Source organism: Hesperophylax consimilis, chromosome 10 (genome assembly GCF_061612785.1).
Source record: "Hesperophylax consimilis isolate HC1 chromosome 10, BYU_Hcon_1.0, whole genome shotgun sequence".
Taxonomy (NCBI): Eukaryota; Metazoa; Arthropoda; class Insecta; order Trichoptera; family Limnephilidae; genus Hesperophylax; species Hesperophylax consimilis.
This window is the reverse complement of record NC_142845.1, coordinates 3953403-3979738: the sequence shown is the minus strand read 5'-3', so window position 1 is coordinate 3979738 and position 26336 is coordinate 3953403. Positions and strand designations below refer to the sequence as shown.

The window sequence follows — 26336 nt, the reverse complement described above, 5'->3', positions numbered from 1 at the left end:
GTCCGTACGGAGAAAAATGTCAATTAATGATTTATTAAGAATCTCTTCAAATTATTTGTAATTTTGGTTAAAAATGGGATTACAGGCTTTATGAATGAATTAACAGGTTTTCTGATAAACTTTTAGTAAATTACGAATGTGGTCGGTACACGTGTTCATGAAAAAATGAATATTTTTGCATTTCATCATGATACAGGTTATCCGGGTGTAAAGTGCGCTAACTTTTGGGGGTGATTCCATACGATTTTAGAAGTAAAAGAAAAATATCTTTTTTTAACGTAGTTTTCAAAAAAAATTCTTCTATGGAAAAATATTTTTGTATGGGAAAATAAACATTGGAATTTTGAAAAAGTTTTTTATCTTTTTTACTACCATCATGTAGAATCACCTCCCGAAGTTAGAACACTTTATCCCCGGACACCCTGTATCAAAATATATAGGTACCTATATTCAAATATATAGTTTGATACACCATCGCATATATTTTTTACTTTAGCATGATCTCTCTAAGATATGCGACAAAGTTAGTACCTATATAAGACAAATCACGTGACTGAAGAATCCGAGAGTGGTTTGACCACGATGTTTCTATTCCGGTTCAGGTGTCGTCGATGTTTTTCATTAGAAGCCTCAGAGACAGGCGTGGGATATAAGCAAAGAATGAAACGTATTTGATTTTAATATATAAAAAAAACAACCTCCAAAACCAAAACACTCGCGTCACACGTCTTTGTGCTTCAAACAGCATCATTTAGGTAAACTTATTATTTCAATACAGCAAAATACTTTGTCAAAATGTGATTCACGGTTAGCGAGATATGTTATGATGGCGTTCACACCAAAATACAATAGTAAAATGTCATACCCACTCGAGCGATGTTTGGCATACTATGGAAAATTTGCAAAAACGTTTGAACGATAAGTTTTTATGTTCCAAAAAAATATATGTTATTTTTTAAGATAATAAAAAAAAATATATGATATTCCCTCGATAGAAAAAAATCGCAAAGAAAGCTCCGAAAATATAAGACTTTTGTTTTGTTATTTAATATGTCATATGCAAGACTAAAATCACAGTGTATCTTTAAATGCAACTAAATCGTTTGTAGTGAGATTTTGCTGTATTTCAAACGAGTCGTGTTTTATTAAATATTTTCAGCATTTTCGCTTGATTTTTATCGTTTTTCAATATTAACGCACTCTCTCTAATATTCGTATTTACATAACTCCATTTCAAAACATTTTTGAACGCTTACTATGGGGCCTTAAAGACATATATTTGAATTTATTAATGCAAATCTTTGAAGCGGAAATTAACCCACTTCCCGGCATCCGATCGAGCTGAAACTCGGCAGATAGGCTCGTTATTGATCGTTTTGTAGCGTTCACGTACATAAATGCATAACTCTGAAACCGGTTGTCATTACAGCAGCTAATATATGAAATAAATGTCAGTCCTAAACGATCGAAAAAGTAAAATCCTCAGCTAAAAAATTTTTTTAAATTTAGAAGATATTTTAAAATAGGTGAATTATGGTAAAAAAAAACGTTTTAGGATTGATTTTTTATTTACCATATTTGGTGGATCCTACATACTGTTGAATTAAGTTAAGCTGCAAGTACATTTATTTATTTATTTATATATACGCCTAAAAAGGCTTTTACATAGAAGTGATACATGATGCAGTACAATAAGAGAATATGTATTATACAGGAGATATTGACAGTAAATAGATGTAATCCATTTTAAAGAAGGTAAAAAATACACACTTGTAAAATTGTGATTACAAGCATAATGAGAAAATATTAAAAAATATGAAGCAATATTAGTAAAACGTAAGAGTAACATAAAGTAAAAAAGAAATTACAACAACACTACATATAAGACAAATCATTAAAACTAATTTACCAACGCTACTCTAATTTGTAGGAATCAACAAAGTGTTGGTGTAGATCAGTGATTCCCAAAGTGGTCTATATCGACCCCCAGGGGTCTATGACAACCTGCAAGGGGTCTACGTCAGCGAAAAAAAAATTGGGGGTCCATGAAATGAAAATGGGGGTCCACGATAGTGGATCTCAACATACACTGATAGTACCTATTTACTTACACTTAACCGACTCTAAAGGTGAATCAATATTTCATGTTTTGAAGGATTACTTCATTGATAAAGCAATCCCTTTATAAAATATAATGTCAGTAGCTACAGATGGAGCACCTGCCATGGTTGGACGTTATCGTGGATTTATAAGCTATTTAAAACAAAATGTGCCAGGGGTGTTAGCAATACATTGTGTCATCCATCGACAACATTTAGTTGCTAAAAATTTGAGTGTTAGATTACATGAATCTCTTCAATTAGTCATTGATGCAGTAAACCGAATCCGAAGCAACGCCTTGAATACGCGGTTATTTGCGCAGTTGTGTGAAGAAAATGACGAACACTTTCATCAATTACTCCTTCACACTGAAGTACGCTGGCTGTCGAAAGGCTTATGTTTGACAAGATTTTTTGCACTTTTTGAGACTATTTTAGAATTTATGGATACTAAAGATAAAATTTTAAAAGACAATTTAATGAAGTGGAAAACAGACATCGCCTATTTAACAGATTTGTTTACAAAATTTAATATGGTTAATTTGCAGTTACAAGGCGACAGTCTAAATTTGATTAAAACAAAGTCCATCTTATCAGCGTTTCTTGCCAGAGTTAAACTAATGAAGCAAAATATTGAACGGGGCGAATTTTCCCAGTTCCCCAATTTGTCAAAGACAAACTGCCAGGAAGACGACGTTTCAACCTACGTTCAACATTTAAATGCCCTCTATCCAGATTTTGAAACTAGGTTTGAGGATGTTTTGACTATGGTAATACCACCGTGGATAATTAACCCATATGGTGACATAGAAGAAACGAATGTCATAAAACAAGAGGAACTGACTGAAATAAGTACAAACGAAGAACTTAAGGTTCAGTTTAAGCACGGAAATCAGCACTTCTGGCTGCAAAAAAACATACCCGTTACTTATCCCGTATTATGGAATATAGCGAGGAAATTTTTAATTTCCTTTCCATCGTCATACCTAGTGGAAAGGGGGTTCAGCTCTGTTACCAATCTCCTAACGAAAAAAAGAAACAGACTGGACATCATTAGCCGAGGAGACTTAAGATTAAACCTTACAAAATTGACACCAAATGTTGATAATTTATTATTAAAGCATCAGGTTCATCCTTCCCACTAAAAACATTTACTTATTGCTTAGTTTATTTTATGTTACGTTTATTTTATGTTACTTTTATTTTATATAACAGATACAAAATTTTATTTTTAGTAGTTTTAATTTAAATTCATTTAATAAATGTATAAAACTGAACATGTGTTTTTACTTTAAGTTTTTAACACTAAACTTCACTACAGTTAGAAATTTACAAAAAATCAATATCGGGTAAGTAGGGGGTCTACCAAAAACAGAAAAACATGGCAAGGGGTCTACGACACAAAAAAGTTTGGGAACCTCTGGTGTAGATTATGCTTAATTCTATATATGGAGTCAATAAATAAATCAATAGCACCCCCATTGTATCTTCCAGAATGCGACGTTTACATATTGCTCAATAAAATTTAGCCTTCAGGCGCATTCCCACAGTTCGTATTTTCAAAGTAAGTGCAGTTTCCCACATTTGCACATTCGACCCTACAATAAAACAATTCATTGGCCTGGTATTTTTATAAACATATTGCCTTGTTTGTATCATTTATGATTTAAGAATTGGTGACATTTTACTGCAAGCGGCGGCAGTTTTCAAATAGAGCTGTTCGCCTTCGATTTTATGATGACCCTAGTTAAACCATTATGCCTAAAAATATTTGCCAATACCTTTCCCACCCCTGTCCCATAGTAATAAAAACCCCAAATAAAGTTTCATCTCCCTCAAAATAATTCCTTTAAAATATTTCTATTGTTTAAGTCACGTTTGTATCATTATGAATAGTTTAGTGCATTTTATTTTATGTTAAGAATGTTGTTTGCCAACGAGCGGGTGGAACATCTTTATTTTGGTAAAATGTCCTTCAAAATTTAGTTTAAATACAGATACCTCCCAGAAAAAGGACAGTATTAGAGTATTCATATAACTGGTAGGTACAGACGTACCTACGCAGGAGACAGTATTAGAGTGTTGCTATAACTGGTAGGTACATGCGTACCTAGGCAGTCACTCGTGAGATAATTACTAGGTTTATGTAAACCTAGGGAAAACTGAAGAATAGAGGAAACTAGACCTTTATTTCTTTCAGTTTAAGTTTTAGCAGAGGAAAATAAGATCCTCTGCAATTATATATTGTGAATTAATAAATTTATATGTCAAGAAGAAGAAGTGTTTTCCTGCATTCCATCTGACGGCGTGTTCTCGTACCACGATAGCAGAAACATATGGTCCTTCGAGCCGGATCGGGAACAGCAGCATCATGGAAGCGGGACAACACTCAAAGACGTCATCTGTCTCCGGCAGCAAGGCGGGAACCAGCAGCAGCTGGATGGAGGCTCAAATAAAAGCTTCAGCAACCAAGGTGCACATCACGAGACAAAAGGCCCGCCTACTTACGGAGATGGCTGAAGCAAAGATGGCCGCGGAAGCAAAGGCTTCCGAAGCAAAGGCTTCCGAAGCAAAGATTACTGCAGCAATGTCAGTCTTGGAAGCAGAGGAGCAACATGCGGCGCTCGTTTTAGAAGCTGCATCAAGGACTTCGCAACGGACTCTCGAGGATAGAGTCAATGACTGGGTGGACCAGTCACATCACAGTTCATCATCAGAACTTGGAGATCACGATGAACAGCCTCTTCGAGTTCAAATGGAGCAGCAACAGGAACTGCTCCATGATGGGCGGTTATCACTACAACCGCCCACAAGAACTGCACAGCAACAGCCCTTGGCAGGGCAGACTCTCCCGTCGCAAATGGAACCTCGGGTAGAGCAGGCTCATCCGCTGCAATTGGAACAGCGGTTGGAGCAGCACAAGGGTGGGCGGTACGCATTACTCCCACCAAAAGGATCCTCAGAGCAGCAGCCCTTGGCAGGGCAGACTCTCCCATCGCAATTGGAGCCTCGGGCAGAGCAGACTCTTCCGCTGCACTTGGGACAGCGGTTGGAGCAGCAGCAGCAGGGCGGGCGGTACGAGCTACTCCCACCCAGAGGAACATCGGATCAGCAGCCCTCGGTAGGGCAATCTCTTCAGCTGCAGTCGACGCAGCCTCAGCAGCCAAGCAGTAGCTACTGGGAGCTGCCTACATCAGAGCAGCCATTCAACTTAGCAGAGCAACGCGACGGGCAACAGTGGCCAGAGTCGCAGGGCCGATTCCAGGGACCAACACCTGCTATAACTGAAGACCGTCTCGCGGAATCAATTGGTAAGGCAATGTCTTTATATAATACCAGGCCCAAAGTCAATGATCTTCCCACATTTAACGGCAATCCAATTGAATGGATTGCGTTCAAATCAATATACCATCATACCACAGACTTCTTAAAAGTATCTGACAGCGAAAATTTATATAGATTACAAAAAGCGTTAAAAGGAGAGGCGCGTGACGCGGTTTCTTCCCTTCTATTATCTCCTTGCAATGTCAAGGAAATAATAAATACGTTAGAAAATATTTTTGGCAACACGGATCACATCATACAAAAAACTATTGGTGAGATCCGAAATTTAAGTAAATTAGATGAGAATACCAGTTCAGACGCCATAATTCGATTTTCTTGTAAAGTAAAAAATTTAATTTCTATGTTAAAATCATTTAAAAATATCGGACATTTGCACAATCCAGATTTGTTATCGACATTAATCGGTAAACTGCCTAGTACACTACGAACGTTGTGGCTTACAGACAAAGATAGGCGGAACACAACACAGCCAATACTCTGCTATTTATCACTTTGGCTGGAAGAAATCGTCATTAATTCACGTGACTCGGGAATAAGTTTTAATTCTAAAATCAGTAACGAAACTAAATTCGCTTCCAATAACCATTTCAAGCAGTATAGTAATAATTATCATCCACGACAAGCTAATCAACATCAAAATAAACAAAATTTTAATAGGCCTTATGCATCCAAAAATAATCATTTCGAACGTCCGTACGATACGTCAAAAAAATTCCTTTATCACACCACTAATAATGGAAAACCACCGTGCTGTGTTTGCAAAGGAGAACACCAGATTTGGCAATGTGAAAAATTTAAAAATGTCCCAATAACGCAAAGATGGGAAATTGCTAAATATAATAATGTTTGTTACAAGTGCTTAGGGTACGGACATTCCCGTTTTAATTGTAAAGTAAATTTAAAATCACCAAACAAAAAATTTCATGATTTATTGGTTAATCACAATCGGGTGGAAACCGATGAAGTTGTCACAAACACGTGGGAAAGTAATCAAGTACTTTTAAAAATTATTCCGATTACGGTATACGGGCCACTCGGAAGCCGAGATATTCATGCGCTATTAGACGATGGGTCAACCGTCACATTGTTAGACCAAGAAGTAGCCAAACAAATCGGTTTGTCTGGACCAGTTAGTGACCTCTCATTGCATGGAGTCAATGAAATGAGCTCCAACAACGCGGATTCTATGTCAATAAATGTAAAAATAAAAGGTAAAAACGAAGTAGAATCGTACATAGCTAGTGCTCGAACCGTTCGGGATTTAAAGATACCAGCTCAAATGGCGCTATCTAATTCTTACATTGCGAGTAATAAACACTTAAAGAACGCTCCTCGCTTTGATAGGAATGTAAAACCCCAAATGTTAATTGGGCAAAACAACTGGGAATTAATTATTTCCAGAAAAATAGTTCAGGGAGATAAAAATAAAGTATCATTATCTTATACAAAGCTTGGTTGGGTCGCGCTCGGCCATATTTCAAATAAAACGGGAAATAGTGTGGAATTCAATTTTCATGTTCAGGAAAACGAAAATAGCGAATTGCATGAAATTATCAAAGAGAGTTTTAGGATAGACGAGATGGGAGTAGTGAGCCCGAAAATATGCAAAGATGATAAACGTGCATATTCCCTGTTAGAAAGTACCACAAAACGCGCTAGTCAGGGGTGTCATTGGGAGACGTGTTTGCTGTGGAAGGAAGAAAAAAGATATTTTCCTGATAGTCTTCAGGTTGCGGAAAATAGATTAAAAACTTTAGAAAAGAGAATGGACAAAGATCCTGAATTTGCGGAAGCCTACTGCAACAAAATACAACATTATTTAGATAAAAGATATGCAAAAAAATTCAATTTCAGTGGTAGGTATCCGGATAGCTCGGATAAATTTTATTTACCACATTTTGCTGTTTACAACCCAAATAAGCCAGGAAAGCTTAGGGTTGTATTTGATGCGGCGGCAAAATCAAAGGGAATTTCTTTGAATGATAGGCTTTTAACCGGGCCCGATCTATATAATTCTCTGCTAGGAATGCTTTTTAAATTTAGGCAAAATAAAATTGCATTCACCGCCGATATCCAAGAAATGTTTTTACAAATTAAAATTATTGATGAAGATACACCGTTTCAGTTGTTTTTATGGAGAGGAAAAGATCGTAAGGTAGCCCCGTCTATATACGCTATGAATTCAATGATTTTTGGCACAAAATCATCACCTTGTTCGGCGCAATTCGTAAAAAATAAAAACGCGGATCAATTTTTATCTCAGTATCCCCAGGCCGTCGAAGCAATAAAAACAAAACATTACATTGACGACTATTTAGATAGTGTAAATTCATTAGAAAGTGCGAAGAAATTAATACAAGATATTACATACATACATGCTCAAGGCGGGTTTAAGGGTGGAGGTGAATGCGAAATTACCTACTACAACCATTTAGTCATAAGATATACATTTTACGGGATTTCTAGTTTTAATACATTACCTACTACACAATTTTTAGTCATAAGATTTACATTTTTTACGGAATTTCTAGTTTTAAGACATTACCTACTACACAATCTTTAGTCATAAGATTTACATATTCCACGGAATTTTTAGTTTTAAGAGTAGCATAAATATTTTTATTTTAGTAATTTAATAAATTTAACTGGTAATTTTCGTAGACAAGCAGTAGGTACCTAATAAAGATAACAGTCGCATTCTTTTCCTATTTTGTGAAGTATCTTCACGGGAGGAGGTATGTATCTTCCAGAATGCGACGTTTACATATTGCTCAATAAAATTTAGCCTTCAGGCGCATTCCCACAGTTCGTATTTTCAAAGTAAGTGCAGTTTCCCACATTTGCACATTCGACCCTACAATAAAACAATTCATTGGCCTGGTATTTTTATAAACATATTGCCTTGTTTGTATCATTTATGATTTAAGAATTGGTGACATTTTACTGCAAGCGGCGGCAGTTTTCAAATAGAGCTGTTCGCCTTCGATTTTATGATGACCCTAGTTAAACCATTATGCCTAAAAATATTTGCCAATACCTTTCCCACCCCTGTCCCATAGTAATAAAAACCCCAAATAAAGTTTCATCTCCCTCAAAATAATTCCTTTAAAATATTTCTATTGTTTAAGTCACGTTTGTATCATTAAGAATAGTTTAGTGCATTTTATTTTATGTTAAGAATGTTGTTTGCCAACGAGCGGGTGGAACATCTTTATTTTGGTAAAATGTCCTTCAAAATTTAGTTTAAATACAGATACCTCCCAGAAAAAGGACAGTATTAGAGTATTCATATAACTGGTAGGTACAGACGTACCTACGCAGGAGACAGTATTAGAGTGTTGCTATAACTGGTAGGTACATGCGTACCTAGGCAGTCACTCGTGAGATAATTACTAGGTTTATGTAAACCTAGGGAAAACTGAAGAATAGAGGAAACTAGACCTTTATTTCTTTCAGTTTAAGTTTTAGCAGAGGAAAATAAGATCCTCTGCAATTATATATTGTGAATTAATAAATGTATATGTCAAGAAGAAGAAGTGTTTTCCTGCATTCCATCTGACGGCGTGTTCTCGTACCACGATAGCAGAAACACCCATACTTGTTGCCCAGATCATGCATCCTATTGGTCAGTGAGTGTGTCTGATAGTTGGTCGAGTATGTATTACAGAAGAATGTTATATTTTGTCTTGTATTCCTAGTCGGCACATGTAGTTTAATAGTGGCAAGGATGGCAGGACTATCAATTAAGTTGTTAATGACTCTGTGTAACACAATCAGGTCTGAAATAATTCTCCTGTCAGACAGTGTTATTAGATGCAATTGATTCATCAAACTGACATAATTAATGTAATCAATAGGAATTCCGAGCTTAAAATTTACGTACTTAAGAAGACTTACATTGTACAATGCTTTAAAATTTTAGCTTTACTATCGATTAAATGCAATGTTTATTAATATGGACTGAAACACAAATATTAATCGCATGCAGAATGATGACACTACATTACAAACATCAAGGTAACATCACATCATTTTGAATTGATGCAAACGTCAATTTATTAGAAATATACATTAAAACATCTCACTATCAAACTATCACTCTGACCTAGCAAGTCAACGAAGGTCATTCAAATAACTTATGAACTTGCCAACGTTCAAGACTACACGACCTAGTGAATCATGACATTATACTCGTAGTAGTGACCTTATAGATAGATAGACCGACAAAGTAAACAAATTAATTCACTAATGACTAACTGACAATAGATTAAATAATTAGTATTTCTCGCACTTAATATTTCACATTTTAGCCTGTCGAGTTTCTCAACTAATTAATAATCTATATATATATATTTATAAATGAATGTTTCTATGTTTGTCCTCCATAGACTCAAAACTACTTGACCGATTTTGCTGAAAATGCCAGTGTTTGTTCTTACTAGTGTTAGAAGTGTTTAGATAGTAGCTTGAATTGTGGAAGAACTTTGGGACGCCCGATGACAACAAGCCAAAAGTGTCCATATTCTTGGTATGCCTTATATCGCCACGAATGTAGGTAATTGGCATTAAAATCGCTTGACAAACGGAGTCGAGAAATGCTCGATTTCGAGCACAAAAGTGTTTTTTATTTATTTTTTAAACAATTTTATAAGAAAGCAAAAAAGTTAATCAACGGAAACTGTAACAGACAATCTTAGCTATACAGTACTTTTTTAAAGTTGTTTCTTGTTTGTGTTCATACATTTCTATTGAAAAAATTTTATTTTATTATTTTACAATTATATTTTTTATTGAGTTATTAATTTTTTTGTATTCTACTCAAGGGAAACGATAGGAAATCTTTCAATTTATCTAAAGCATGTTTTTTGGTATTCATGATGTAAACTAATTCGTTATAAAGATTAATCGAAAATAGTGATTTAGCATTAAGCTTCGCGTTAATGCATTATCTCTGCACTTGAACGAGATACGGAGTCGAATAAAAGTTGATATAATGAAGTTTTTTAATAGTAACAATGTGGTGTACAGTATTGAATGGTAGAAAGCGTCGAGGACGCCTGAGGAAGGCTTAGCTCTTATTTCTGCATTGGAATGAGATATAGAGTCGATTCATGGTCGATATGTGTAGTTTTTTATCGGTCAAAATGTAGATTTCATGATACTACATTAAGTGAATGTGGATATCATGATACTACATGAAGTGAATGTGGATTATCCACCACAGTGTCACCTACTCAAACCTACCTCACACCCAGCATAAAACACCATATTAACAACAGTTCTAAATTTATGTATTATATACAAATGTAAATATTTGGTAGACACTGTAATGTATGTATAGAATAAATAAATAAATAAATAAATTTCATGATACTACATGAAGGGAATGTGGATTTCATGATACTACATGAAGTGAATTTGGATTTCATGATACTACATGAAGTGAATGTGGACTTCATTATACTACATGAAGTGAATGTGGATTTCATGATACTACATAAAGTGAATTTGGATTTCATGATACTACATGAAGTGAATGTGGATTTCATGATACTACATGAAGTGAATGAGGATTTTATGATACTACATGAAGTGAATGTGGATTTCAAGATACTGCATGAAGTGAATGAGGATTTTATGATACTACATGAAGTGAATGTGGATTTCATGATACTACATGAAGTGAATGTGAATTTCATGATACTATATGAAGTGAATGAGGATTTTATGATACTACATGAAGTGAATGTGGATTTCAAGATACTGCATGAAGTGAATGTGGATTTCATGATACTACATGAAGTGAATGTGGATTTCAAGATACTGCATGAAGTGAATGTGGATTTCATGATACTACATGAAGTGAATGTGGATTTCAAGATACTGCATGAAGTGAATGTGGATTTCATGATACTACATGAAGTGAATGTGGATTTCAAGATACTGCATGAAGTGAATGTGGATTTCATGATACTACATGAAGTGAATGTGGATTTCATGATACTACATGAAGTGAATGTGGATTTCAAGATACTGCATGAAGTGAATGTGGATTTCATGATACTACATGAAGTGAATGTGGATTTCAAGATACTGCATGAAGTGAATGTGGATTTCATGATACTACATGAAGTGAATGTGGATTTCAAGATACTGCATGAAGTGAATGTGGATTTCATGATACTACATGAAGTGAATGGTAGAAAAGACACGAAACAAATAATTATTTGTGGTAAAATGAGGAGTAAGTGATGCACGAAGAAAGAGGTGTAAGAAGAACGCGTTACTTGGACGCCTGAGGAAGAGATGGCACGATCAAGTGAAACAGATACTATAATAGTATTTCTACTTTTAAAATGCACCGATGACAAGTACACTAAAATTCACAACTTCAAAATTTTACCCCAAACCATTAGTCCCCGAGCAACGTCTGGTACACGTCGGCTAGTATTGAATATAATTAGCGGTTATTCCAATATTTATTTCAATATCTGTTAACCAGTTATGTAAATGATTTGACACATTTCTAAAATAAAATAAACAAATTAAAACATGTGCTATAACTTGGTCGAAGTATTTTAATGTTTAAACAACGATCGTAGTTTCGAATCTTTTTAGTAGTTTAAACATGCTAAATGTCTTTTGAATTTTTGGGTCTTTGAATTACAGAATGACGTCAAATGTATCCAACGTGACATTATGATAACTTTTAGTTTCCCATTTAAACAATCAGGCAATGTATATCAAAAATTAAGTTATTTGTGTCGACATCTAATAGATTTACAGAATTTTAAAAAGTATGTAATTTTGGAAACCCTTGGAAACTAGACTTTCTATTGTTTCACAAATTTAAGATAAATGTGGCAAATAAGAAACTCTTATGTTTCCAGTTAATTCTTAATTCAATCGTTGCTCGTGTTAGACAAAGATAAACAATAACAATAAATAAATAACAAACGATAGGACGCGGTGGAGTTCAATATTCTATTCGCTATTCAAAAGTTAGTTCGATTACACTACCTCAAGGTCGACTAGAGTGGAGAGCCAAGGCGCCTGATGGATTTTGAGGTGTCAAGTGATTAATATAGTGGCATAATAGAGCATTGATTTGTATGTTGTTTTATCACAAGAATATAAATAAACATAGTTATTATACTATTTTAAACAGTATAGTTTAGTTGGCGATAGTACTGAATTCTAAATTTGACAGGTACGCGAGTACATTTTGGCACTCTTTTAGGCGTTAAGGTAAAATACTTAACTAACTAACTAACCATCACGCCGTTTCCCCGCAGGGATAGGCAGAGAGGACGGACCGCCAAACAACTCGGTCTTGGCACACACTCCTCGCCTCATTCACATTCATACATCGTCTCATACATACTCTTCTATTATTCTGACTCTTGACATGGCCCGACTCAAGTATCTGATTCACTTGGTCGTGCCATGTCTTCCTTGGGCGTCCCCGACTTCTGCTACCATTCACATTTGCATGGTATATTCTCCTTACACTCCTTTCTTAATGCCCAAATCATCTAAGCGTCGCTTTCTTGATCTTACTAAGTACGCTTACATCAGCCTTGCACTCTTTGCGGTTCTCCACATTTCTCACACGATCATACATGATTTTACCACACATACGCCTCAGTCTACTGTCATCCTTTCTCTGCCAGTTCCATGCCTCACTTCCGTACATCAGGGTAGGTACCAGCACTGCATTGTGGACTGCTAGTTTCGCTTCTTTGGGCAATTTTTTGTTAGCGCCAACTGCGTTTAGTTTAGGAACATTTCTGTTAGTTTGGATGGATTTATCCATCAGACATAGGTGCTATACAGAGAATTGCTCGTCGCTCGGCCTGTGACGCTATGTTCGTCTAAACCTGTCCGTATGTGAATCCTTGGCTTATCGTAGAAATGCAATATTGTTATCATTAGTATTATGTTAATTTCACAATAATGAATAATGCCCATGTAACCCTCAATGATATGTTAGGAGGCTAAAGTGAGGATGGGGTAGATTAAGGTTGGGAAGAAGAAGTATTGTATATCCAGTAGATTTACATAACAATATTGAAAGTGACAACACAAATCTGTTTGGCCGTGAAAATCAAAGGCCAAAGAAGACAAAAAAAAACATCCTAAAATTATTTTAACGAATCTTGCAATAAAATTAATCCGTCAGGTAAAAATAACAAATTTAGAATAAAATGTGTGACATCTTAAAAATTAATATATCTTTCAATCGATCAATAGTCATTTTGACGGAACAGGATTTCCAGTTTGTGCTTTTCACTAGTATTATGCAATTGTGCGATAAATTATTATTCAAAAGTTGAACAGTCAATAGTGATGCTATCTTGTATAGAAAGGCACACCAATAACTGGTTATTCCTTGTTTAACGTGGAAGACTGAGTGAAAATTAATATAAATGTCAGTATGATAAGGTATTGCCGTTAGGTATTGCAAATTATAGGTCACAATTATTTATTATTTCGCAATCGTGCAAATGGTTTCCAAACTTCACCCGCCTTAAGTTATACACCCATTTAATAAAACGATAGGCAGTTACTTATCAATATAAGGCTCAGTTGTTTCGCAAAAATTCAAATGTAACATTTCATCAAATTGCCATTCGGCGCTATTTTGGTTTTTTGAAATTTGAAAGGTCTCCGTTAATCGCCGATTCCAATTGCTTTTCAGCTTTCTATCAAATGTGTGTATATAAGCTGTCAATCTTAACAACATGATAGTCCTCCTGTCCTGATTACATATAACAGAAAGTGGAGATGGTGAAAACGTAAACTTGTAAACAAACTGTCACTTTGACAGTATTTGACGGGCGTTTTTCACACAAAAAATAAAGGGTAAATTATAAACAAGTCGTTATTATAGTCATTCGTATAAAATAAAATGAAAGTTTCATATATTCATCTAAATATATTATTAGTAATTGTATAAAGTTAAAATGATTTTTTGTATTATTTTCCGATTTTTTTGTACCGCTTGATGAGGTGATGACACGCTGGGCAATAGTGACCAATGTCCTGTGAGCACTTCAAGCAGCAGGGGATGAGACAACACCCCAACACACCCCCCACAAGGCAGATTCCCACCATCCAGAGATACGTTATCAGCCCACTGACCGGTTTCACTTCTGTTCGATTCGTCTCCCCACATTTCGGGCATATTGCAATTGCGGGGTCTTCGCCACGAGCGCGGGGTTTTTCTGGTTTTTCCATTGCCAATAATTGAAAATCCACATTTAATTTATTTTTTATAAGATTTAAAATATACTGATGTATCAAGTTGAAATTATATATCTGTTAAAACTGTAAAATTTGTGAACCCTACTGATATTATTATAAAATAAAAAAGATATAAATTTGACAAATAGTTTGACATATGACAGTTCGTTTTTTAATTCAAGTATATCGTTTTCTCTATTCAAAAGATGATTTTTTTTATTGTGGATGCTTGCCTATTAAAAATTATTAATAAATATGCAACTTTGGAATAAAAATGAATTTAGAAAAAGCATTTTTCAGATGAAAACGAAACACAATTAAAAAAGTAAAAATAATTTAGACAGTATAATTTAATTACGTTGAATCTTGACGAAGAAACCATTGTTTTATTTTATTTGACATTATGTTTTTTTTTAAAGCGGAGACTGTTTACACGTAGTTCCCGTGAGCACTTAGGGCATAGGCCATTGTGCTATCCCCCATTTTACCTCAATCCTTTAACAACAACCCACTCCCTTTAATAAAGTTCACCAGGATTGTTATTGGGTATGTGGCTATGTCTTCTGGTTCTACTGTATGTCTCCCCAGGTATCTGAGCCTAGTTCCCACCAGGGCAGGACATTGGCACCATAGGTGACTTGGAGTCTCTTCATCCTCTTCACATTTCCTGCATCTATTGGTGTTTTCCACTCCCAATATCTGCATGTGTCTCATGAGATGGCAGTGTCCTGTTAGTAGTCCTGCCAGTTCCCTCAGCGAGTTTCTGTCCATATCGAGTAGTTTCTTGGTTCGTCTAGGGTCTGGTCCTTTTATGAGTACTTTAGATTGTGTCATTCCAGGTGCCCTCTCCCATTCTTTGCAGTGCTGGAATTTGACCGACATATTAATATGTAATTTTGTGTGGCAAGCTGCTACTCCTACGGCCGGCTCGGATCCTACAAGTGGTGCTTTCGCCCCTTTCCTTGCTAGTTTGTCAGTCAACTCGTTGCCTTCAATACCTTTATGTTCTGGTACCCAGATTAGGGTTATTTTATTGATGGTAGCGAGTTCTGTAAGTGTTCATTATGTTTTAATATTGTTGTGAGTTTTGAATGAGAGTCATCTGAATTTTAATAATTCTAATAATTCTGCGAGTCAAAATTGGCATATTATGGCGTGCACTCAAGACATTTTGCAAACTCGGCATAACATGCCGAAAATCACTCGAGTGGCTTTGGAGTGAAGTTTTTTTGCCAAAATGTTGCGTTTGTTGGTTTGCTTGTTGGATATAGTTTTGACCCTGAGATCTAGTGTATCTGAAATACGTGTTAGTTGTTATTTTTTGTGTTTTATATGTAAAGGATTAAAAAAGAATTATTTAAATGATCTTAATATTGTTGAATATTTCGTCAGTGCTAGTTCTTAATGCTTACAATATGTATTATCTACAATTTACATTTTGCAGGCAGGTATTCGTCTTATATAGTTTTTGTTTTTATCGTATAAGGATTAAATAATTGAAAGAGATAACCATGGAAATATTTAAAAAAGCCTTAAATTAATAATTACCGTTTTTTCTATAGATTTCGACGTGGCGATTAATTTATGCTCAGTTCCTGTATCTGTAAGACTTGCTTTATTTTTTATAGTACCTGCCCATATTTTTTTCTAACCTCTTCCTAGAAGATGATAAGTGACTGTGTTAACCTTGCGATCGATTATCATTTATTCATCTTAAGTTTTTTTGAGCATTCAAATTGTAACTTCATTTATTTGTTAAATCATTCACGTGACCCGCTAAGCTGTAACAAATGCAAGTACACAGTGGCGTCGTATGATGGTAGAAAAATATATCTTTTGTTTTTATCAAAAGATATATTGGACGGCATAATGACCTCTATGTTTTAACTCCAAATATGCCCAGGAACCGCTAGTTAAAATTCTTACGGTACGGGCTGTTACATCTCCTATAGTTATTAGTTATATTTTTGTTGGTTAGTTAAACGGTGCAATTCTGTAGGGAGATTATTGTAGTTTTGTAAATATAATAGTTTTACATTTGGGTTGTATTAAATCAAAGTTTTATAAATTGCTTTTAATTTTGGACACTATGCAGTATTACTGATTTTATTTTTAAAAAAACTTCCTAACATATTTTAAGTTTTAAAGATTACGCAGTAAAGGTTAAAGGAGAAAAAGAGGATGTTTTGAAAAAGAGCTTTATAAATACGAATGTAATAGAGAGCACACTAATATTTAAAATTAAAAAAAATATAGTTGATAATCGTAAGCGAAAATATTTAAGAAAGTATGACATATTGACGTATACTGACACCAAATACAGTTTGAAACTGAAGCCACTCAACTAATATATTTATAATTATTTCAGAAAAAAAAAACCATTAAATTTATTTATAATTACATACTTTATATTATTTACCATATCTAAATGAAATCCTCAGCACGGGAGATACCGGTGAGGATATCACTATATCTATTTGTTATAAAAAAAAAATATAATAAAACACTTTTTATTATTATGTTATTTAAAAAAGGACAAAAATCTTTCGAAAAGTAGCATTTAAAGAAACAATGTGAATTTAATCATACTTATAACAGAACCGATTGTGTTGTTTGATAATTGTGTGTGTGCAAACTTTGAGATTTTTTTCTATCCAGGGAACTTCATATTTAAAAAAAATATGTATTTTTAAGAGCTCAAGAGTTTTAAGTGTTAAAGGAAAATATTTTATAATTCGGGATCTTGAACTAATACTGATAGTAACTATTTCTACCACGGGCTTACTATTTGCAGCCTGGAGTGACTAACACCTTATAATAATAATGATCACATGTAACTTCAGTAACTTACTAAACCCGTTTAGAGTTAAGTAACCCAGAGCACACGGAATGTCGTGTCTGACCCAATGTCTGCACTTACTTTTCCTGCTATGAACACACTGGCCGACATCTTGTGACTCTAAAACTATGAATTATATGTCACTACATTTAATTTATTTAATCACACTACGCAACTAGATGTTGTTGGCCATTATTTTTCTTGCTGGCTTCATAGCTAAATTGAAGATACAATAGCTCCCGTAAGAGATGGGTTTCACGACAAACAGATTTTCTGTCTCATAGTTCAGATAGCTACACCAAAAGCACCCTGTAAACGATAAAATAATTCGACAAATGTTACATGGTAATCTGCATCTTTGTTATAACGTCGTAATTATATTTGGCAAACAAACTAAAACGTTTACAGGTTATTTCAAAGAATTTAACATTTTGTATAATTTAAAACTTAATTTTCAAGTTCTGTAAAGATTCTCTTCAAGTTCTGTTATTATACATATTACTAGCTGACATGTACCCGGCGTTGCTAGAATTTTTTGTATTTCTATTTGTAAACCATGTATATTTATACCTTTCGGAAGAAATTCTCTAAACTATAGTGAATACCCTCTCAAAATCCGTTGCGTAGTTTAAAGGAACTAAGCGCACAAACAGACAGATGCGCATAGCAACATTGTTTTATACTATTTAGAGATTATAGGCCAATTGTTTCGCATAACTGAAATGATAACAGAACTTGAATTTTAACTTCGAAATTTGATGAATTATTCAAATTGTGTAAAACTACAGAAAAAAGGAAGTAACATATTAACTGTTTTCGAAGAGGTGCTATTTAAAATATCTTCTATGATTGGTTACCTAAGATGCGTATAAGGGAGTTTGTAAACGAATTGGTATTTACATTATTGTTGCAGTGAAAGATGTGTTTAGTTAGCGTGACTATTAAGAACATGTTAGGGTAAGTTCAGATAAGAATTGATAAGTTATGATAAGTTTGGTAAAGTTATGGTAAGTTAGAGTAAATTAGGGTAGGTTAGGATAAGTTAGGGAATGGTTTCTTACCTCGACATCGGCATTGGTGTTGTAGAGGTCCGTCATAGCGACGATGCCCACACTGAGGGCTACCCCGACTGCCTCGCTGATTGCCATTCCAATAAACAGCAGTTGCGCCTGGATGTGCCGGGTCCCGAGGCGAAGGGCTAAAAAAACAGAAAACTATGAGAAACTTGTCACAAACTTCATGTAAATAATAGTACTACTTCAGCTGTCTTTCCCGTGTTTTATGCATTGGAATTTTTTCTACAAATTACAAAAAAAAATAATCGCATACACTGCTCATACCTAGATCCAGCGACATTAAAAACTATAGAGAAGTTGTAGATATTTCAAAAGTGGCAAGCGAAAGATACGGTAATTGTAGTACTTTCGACACTCATTTCGTCGACTCATTTGAATGATAATACTGCGCTCTCCCGGTACGGCTCCCATCTCCCAGCGTAATTAATGATCGTACTACTCTTATTAGTTGTAGGTACACATATCCAAGTCCAGATTTCGGACTGTCAGATGCCATTCACGTCTCGGAGTAAGTTATAACAATTAATACTTGGATAATTAAATTGCGCTATTTTTCTGAAATTTTGCCTAATAAATGGCTTACCAAAAGGAGCTATTGTTCGGCTCGTTAATGAACGACTCATTGCTAATAAGAAGGTCAACTTACTGACAGTAAGTCGTCTTATACAGCGTTCCCTATTCGTCTTTAGTGTAAGCGAGTTAGCATATCTTGTCAAATTTTAAATATGATAATGCCGCCTGATCCTATATCTATTTTGTTCATGCAAAGAATGTCTATCTTTGTCTTTGTTGAGCGTTTGATACTTGCCACATTTCTGTTAATTTTGTGAGACAATAACATGTCTAGATAAATTGTAACGTCGTTGCCTAGATCCCTTTGTGTTTGCTCAAAAAATCGTCGACCGACAAATAGCAGCAAATTTTTGTTCGATTAGTAATTCGTGCGCACAGTCACGTGAGTACTATGGTATTTTTTGCAATCTTTGTTGCATTGCATATTGTGTTGCTAATATCTGTACGCGGATTAACAGGAGAGTACAAACAAACAAATATTTATTCTGCATCTCATAGAGAAAGGTCTTATACGAAAATTATGATATAATGGTTTTGTTTGAGTTTCAAAAAGTTTGTTATAAATCTAAGTAGGTAAATCATTTTTAAGAGACCCTTGCTTGTGCAGTGGTGTAATGAATGTATAATATCATGTTCATCGCTTGACGTTTGTATGCATATTCAAAATAAAATAAACAATACAAAGGATGTAGCTTATCTATTCCTTACAATTAACCTGAAGAGATAATAAGTAAAAAATTAACAACCAAAAAAGGAGTTTTTTTTAAACGTCTTTTAAACATAAAAAATTGTTTGGACGAGGATTGAAACTTTTTTCCGAGGGTCCGGAGTAAAACGCGTTACCTACTTTGCCAGATGCCGAGCTTGTAGAACTGACATTTATTTCGTATATTAACTGCTCTAACCGACCGATTTAAAGAAAATAACGTGAAATGAGAGATGATGAGCATGATGGGGTCCATGGACTGAGTGCTCCGCTTTAATAAATAAATATTAATATTGTGATGTTTGGTAATAAGTTGGGTTTTCCAGCAATAGATGGCACCAGTCATAAAGCTTACTCCAGAGTCCGACAGATGTTGCTAGATTGTAGCAATTGCCTGTGGGATATTATTACCAGACAACAAGCTTCTAGTAACAGAGAATTACCAACCCTCGGGTAATGAACAGTGTAGCTAAATCCAGACTTATTTATTGTAACGTAAATAAACTCAATTATAGTAAAGAACCTTTTACTTTTTCAAAGAGTTCCCAACACAGAAATCTGCAAGTAAGCAGAGATATAACAAATATTAATTGGGAAGCACAAACACATTTAAACTTGTCGTCTTTAAAACAATTTGTCTATAACTAACTATGGTGAGAATGACGTTGACGGAATTCAGCAAAGTCGGAACTTATAAATAGGTAAATAACGATAACCATAGTTAATTTTGTAAAATAAAACAAAGGTTTCACACATTCATATAAATATAATATAGGTGTATAATATAAATATATCTTTAAGTAAATTCAGTCATTTCCGATCTTTTTGTATCGCCTAATGAGGAAACCACACTCTGGGCAGTAGTGACCAATGTCCTGTGAGCACTTCAAGAAGCAGGGGATAAGACAACACCCCAACACACCCCCCACAAGGCAGATGCCCGCCATCCAGAGGTAGGTTATCTTCCCCCTGACCGGTCTCACCAATGTATTACTGGTCTCCAAGCATTTCGGGCATGTTGCAGTAACGGAGGTGCTACCAGGGATTTTTTTTACGGGTTTGGAGGATTTTCCAGATTTATCCATCACTAATAATTTATATTAAAAAAATCAATTTATTAGATTTAAAACCAATGCATTACTGCGAATAGAGATTTAATGAATGTATTAAAAACGTTAAATTTGCAAACTGTCCTAACATTATAAATGTAAAAATTATCATGGTAAAATTTTGACAAATAATTTGACATGTGACAGCTCGGTTATTTATTGTCGTCTTCTGTTATTTTCTCCGTTCAAAAAGGTTTTTGGATTGTATTTTTGTGGAAGCCTACCTGCTTAAAACGGTTAATAAAAATTCACAACTTCTATTTGAAAGTGAATTTTAAAATAAAGGGCGATATAAATTTGAAAGAATATTAGATCAGAAATCATTATGTGAGTAATAATATACATGACATAAAACCAACAACAAAAAAACATTTTTTTTTTAATAATAATTGAAAATTGTGGCTCTTTTTAATTTAAATAAAATAAATAATTTAATAAGAAGGTAATAACTGTTACCTTTTTATGTCTTGTTCTATTCCATCTTTCATTTTACTTTGTTAGTATTATTTTCTTCTTTAATGATATATTACATTGATTAGTATAACCTTCAAATGTTATTAAAAGAAGGTATTCCAATAAAATTGAAAAAAAACTTTATAAACGCTTTAATTTTATCAATATTAATGTGGCGTTCACAATATTATTTATTTTATTTTAAATATATAAGTAAATGTTTATTGTCATTAATTATTTGTCACACATCAGCCCCAATTAAAAAAAAAACAAATTCTCTGGAGTAAATTCTATAAGTACCTACGTAAAAATAATAATATAAAACAAACAAAAATTTGTAAAAAGATAAAGCTGTTTTTGTGTAATTCAAGAAAACGTTATAATTTAAAAATACATTTATGATACAACAGTTATGTCGATTTTTTATAACAAATTTTAAAATAAACAAATTTCAAAATTTTATAACAAAGTTTATGTCGATATTTTACAAGATTGATCAGTAATATATTTATCTATTTCGCTAAATAGTGTGTATTTGTCATTTACCGATCTTAAACATTAAATTATGTTTAGTCTAGCTGGATTGCATCTTTCTTGAAATTTAAGATTTTATAGTAAAATATTTGTATGTATTCCTGGCATCTTCTTGACTGATGACGGATACTGCAACGCTGTCAAAACAAGTGCGACAAGACTCGATGCCTCAAAGTTGGAACAGCATTAGTTTAAATCAATTTATATTTTTATTTGGCTCACACTAAGTTAGGTTAAGTTAAAAATTAACACGCTAGTTTAGGTTACACTGCCTTTAACGTGCTTTAAATTTTAGAAGCTCTCAATATATCAAATTCGTTGTTATTCGTCGCAGCAGAAATAAAAGAGCTCAACGTGTTTCTTGAAAGAATGCGACGATTCAGAAGGTTTTTTTTGAAAATTTACGCTCTTGGTTGTGTCATTCTGCCTTATTATACTTTAGTTTCGAAGGTCTCAACGTAATTGGTGATATCTTCACTGCAGGCCGGACAAACGTGCTTAATTTTCGTGGAGCAATTCAGGAAGAATGGGATTAAACAGCATCCCAAAACGCCTCCTAAAAGACAGATCACTGCGGCCCAGATGTAAGTTTTACGGATGGGAATACGTTTGATCTTAGAATGTATTCTGTATCCGCATTTAGGACAAGTGATACTCACTGGAATCGGTGGAGCCATATTTAAATATTATTAAATAATTTAGAATTTATAGGTAAAATTTACCGGTTTTGATTTAAAGCCAAACTAAAGTCAAAAATATCAAACGTTCTAAAAGAAACACTTTTGTTTATTTTTATTTTTGGAAAAAAATTGCAAGTAAATAGTAGGTAAGTAAATTGGTACTTAACCAAATTATTTAATGGTTTCTTTAATATTATTGATTGGTCTATATTTTATTGATACGTATCGATGGTGGTATGGTAAAACCAAAGGTAAAATCTTTCAAGCCATAACATCATAACTTTACAGGAGACGATTAAAACCAATAATAAAAAAATCGCAAACTAATTAAAAGTCGTGAAGTTTTAAGAAAATGGTGTTTACCGTGGGATTAAGTGGCAACAAATAAAAGTAAGGATGAGTTTATTATCTAGAAAAAAAAATATTTAAGAATACTAAAAATGTATTACCACAAAAAAGACATAATAAAAAATAAATTAATTAGCCTCCTACTATATAATCTGTCTGGCAAAAGGCTTGCATAGGTAAAATGAAGGTGTGATACCAGTCCGTTCTTGATGCGAAGTAGTAGATTGCGGTTCTTCATAGAAACTCCCAGTTTTTAATTTATCCAAAAAATAGTCTTGTAGTCCAATGCAAAATAGCCTCACGCTGCTGGTCTCCAAAAGGGTCCCTCTTAACCAATGAGGATCGACAGATGCCATCCAATTCCATCAATCCAATGGTCAATGCTCCATATGCAAAGCTGATGCTCACAAAAATTGGCGAATGTGTTCGTCGAACCTGTCAGGAGCTATTATAACTTCTCAAATTCAATCCAAAAGTATATATCGGTGATATTACACGATATTTGTAATAAGCCACATACGTTACGAAATACATATACCTATAGGGTCGCTGTATATTTATACATCTCAAAGTAGCAAGCCAAAAGCAAGACAATTGTATTGCTTTCAATTTCGTAATGTTATTACGAAACTGTCACGCGTCGGGTAAGGTCGTGTGCTACCTTTAAGTAAAATGCATTAAAAGTGCCAAAATGCCTTTACTCGGCAAAAGCTAGTAAAAGCCACACACATTAATTTATTAGCATAAAAATACATTTATTTCGATTCTTCCCCGTGGATTATCAGCGTCATTAGAAAAAGTGAGATAGCGAACGTTGCAACACATAAGAATAAGAACAACCAAATTGCAGTAAGTCGTCTCATACAGTATTCCGTGTTCGTCTTATTGTTTAAGCGAGTAAATGTATCCTGTTACCTTAGTCTATATCTGAATATTTATAATAATACATCCTCCAGACACATAAGCATGGGGGTGCATGTGATATATTATATTATATGAAATTACTATTGTAACATTTTTTTGTAAGTTTACTTATATACTGAAACTTCTACGAGTATAAACACAAACTCTTTGGATCGAAAGTGATTTAAAAAAAAAGTTTTCTTAGTTGAAAAGAAACCAAAATTTAAAACAAATATATTGGGTTTATTGTATAATTCAGGAACATAATATATAAAAAGAAATGCATTTAATACACACGACAGTACAAATCGTATGCTGATATTATACACGATTAAACATTAATAAATGTTTTCGATAAATATTTTGTATTAGTCATTTATCGATTTGAAACTTTCAATTAGGTTACGTAAAGTTTAGCTGGAATATACCACTATAGAAATTTAAGATTTTCTCCTAAAATACTTATGTATTCCTAGCATCTTCTGCCCTGATGTTGGACACTGCAAAGTTGTCAAAACTACGAATTAAGAAGGAGAATCACGTGTAATACTGCACATACATACATCTGTGAACCGAAGTACGAGCCCAACCATGCAAAGGAACGAAGCAATCATAAAGGGTGCGAAACGAGGCTTTCCTATATTTCAGGGAGCCGAAGCCCATCGGTTGGCAATTGTCTACGTGGCATAGCGTGATTCAATGCCACCAAATTCTAACAATATTAGGTTTAATCAATTTATTATTTTATTTGGCTCACACCAAGTTAGGTTAGGTTGAAATTTGACACGCTAGGTTAGTAGTCCAGTCAGTGGGGAGTTTTACCTTGCAAAAGGTTAGGTAGTAGCGATTTTGATATATGTTGTTAAGATTGGGACTCTAAGGAAAAAAAAGTTTTCGAATCTCAGTATCACAGGCAATGAGTTAGATGATGACATTGATGATGAAGACTGTTATTAAGTAACATAATTTATAGTAACATAATTCATAGTAATGTAACATAATTTCGAAATCTACCATCGCTGGTATATCTGTGGAGTAGACCTACTGGGGATACCACAATAAAAAAATGCGCCATGTTCTCTACATCATGGTGGTGTGGAAATGAGTTAGTAAAATTATTATAATTATATAATGAATAACCCGAAAAAATTACAATGTTGGGAATTTCATCATTTTTTAGAAAAATATTCACATTTCCGCCACTGTCACTCGTTACCTATTAGACTTAAAAAAAAATCTTTCTACAAAAAATGTAGGTAATTTAGTTGTCTTTAAGTGTGCCTTCTAAAATTTGGTTGTAAAAACGACCACTTCACAATTATTTTGAAAAAAACAAATTTTGGCACCTTCAATCCAAGATGGCGGATCGAGCTCGACCCCCCCAAGGTCGAAAACTTTTTTTTTTCTTTAGAGTCCCAATATTAACAACATATGTGAAAATCGCTACTACCTAACCTTTTGCAAGGTGGAACCCTTTTTTATCCCCCACTGACTGGACTATAGGTTATACGGCATTTATTTTACTTTAAAATGTGGAAACTCAATCTATCAAACTCGCTGATACTCGTTGCAGGGATAAAAGAGCGCAACGCATTTCAGGAAAAATGAGATGATACTGACGATTAGGCAGAAAATTAACACGCTAGGTTAGTTATACTGTCTTTATTATGTTTTAAAATGTGGAAGCTCTCAATATATCAAACTCGCTGATATATGCATCGCAGCTGCGACAAAATTGCGCAGTGTACTGGGAGCATTTCAGGAAGAATGGGATGATACAGCATCCCAGGAAGCCTCCCAAAAGACAGATCGCGGCGGCCCAGATGTAAGTTTTACGGCCGTACGTGAGTTTGATCGTAGTTTGAATCCTGGCTCTGCAGTAAGGACACACGAGATTCATGGGAGACTTAAGACGCTCGTTCAGTTCGGATATCGGCATATTATGTAGACCCCCCATCTGTTATTATTATTGTATTTATATTGGAATTTCTTGATACAAATTACAGGTTATGGTTTTTCTTAAATTCTACGGTTTACATTAAAAGCCAAACTATAGTCAAACATATGTCAAACAATTCTAAAAGACTCGATGCCTCAAAGTTGGAACAGCATTAGTTTAAATCAATTTATATTTTTATTTGGCTCACACTAAGTTAGGTTAAGTTGAAAATTAACACGCTAAGTTAGGTTACACTGCCTTTACCGTGCTTTAAATTTTAGAAGCTCTCAATATATCAATTTCGTTGTTATATATTCATCGCAGCAGAAATAAAAGAGCTCAGCGTGTTTCTTGAAAGAATGCGACGATACAGAAGGTTTTTTAAGAAAATTTACGCCCTTGGTTGTATCATACTTATTATACTTTAGGATTGAAAGGTCTCAAGGTACTTGGTTATATCTTCACTGCAGGCCGGACAAACGTGCT

General features: G+C 34.3%; 1 protein-coding gene across 2 annotated transcripts in view; it reads right to left on the bottom strand.

The window, feature by feature from the left end:
* The window catches only part of LOC149420199 (putative inorganic phosphate cotransporter), a 74832-nt gene that overhangs the window by 28176 nt on the left and 20320 nt on the right, over window positions 1-26336 (bottom strand). For both annotated transcript variants that reach the window (XM_089636042.1, XM_089636041.1), the window contains exon 2: window positions 18591-18727. In XM_089636042.1, coding sequence (XP_089492168.1) covers window positions 18591-18727 — 137 coding nt within the window. The remainder of the gene's footprint in view (window positions 1-18590; window positions 18728-26336) is intronic.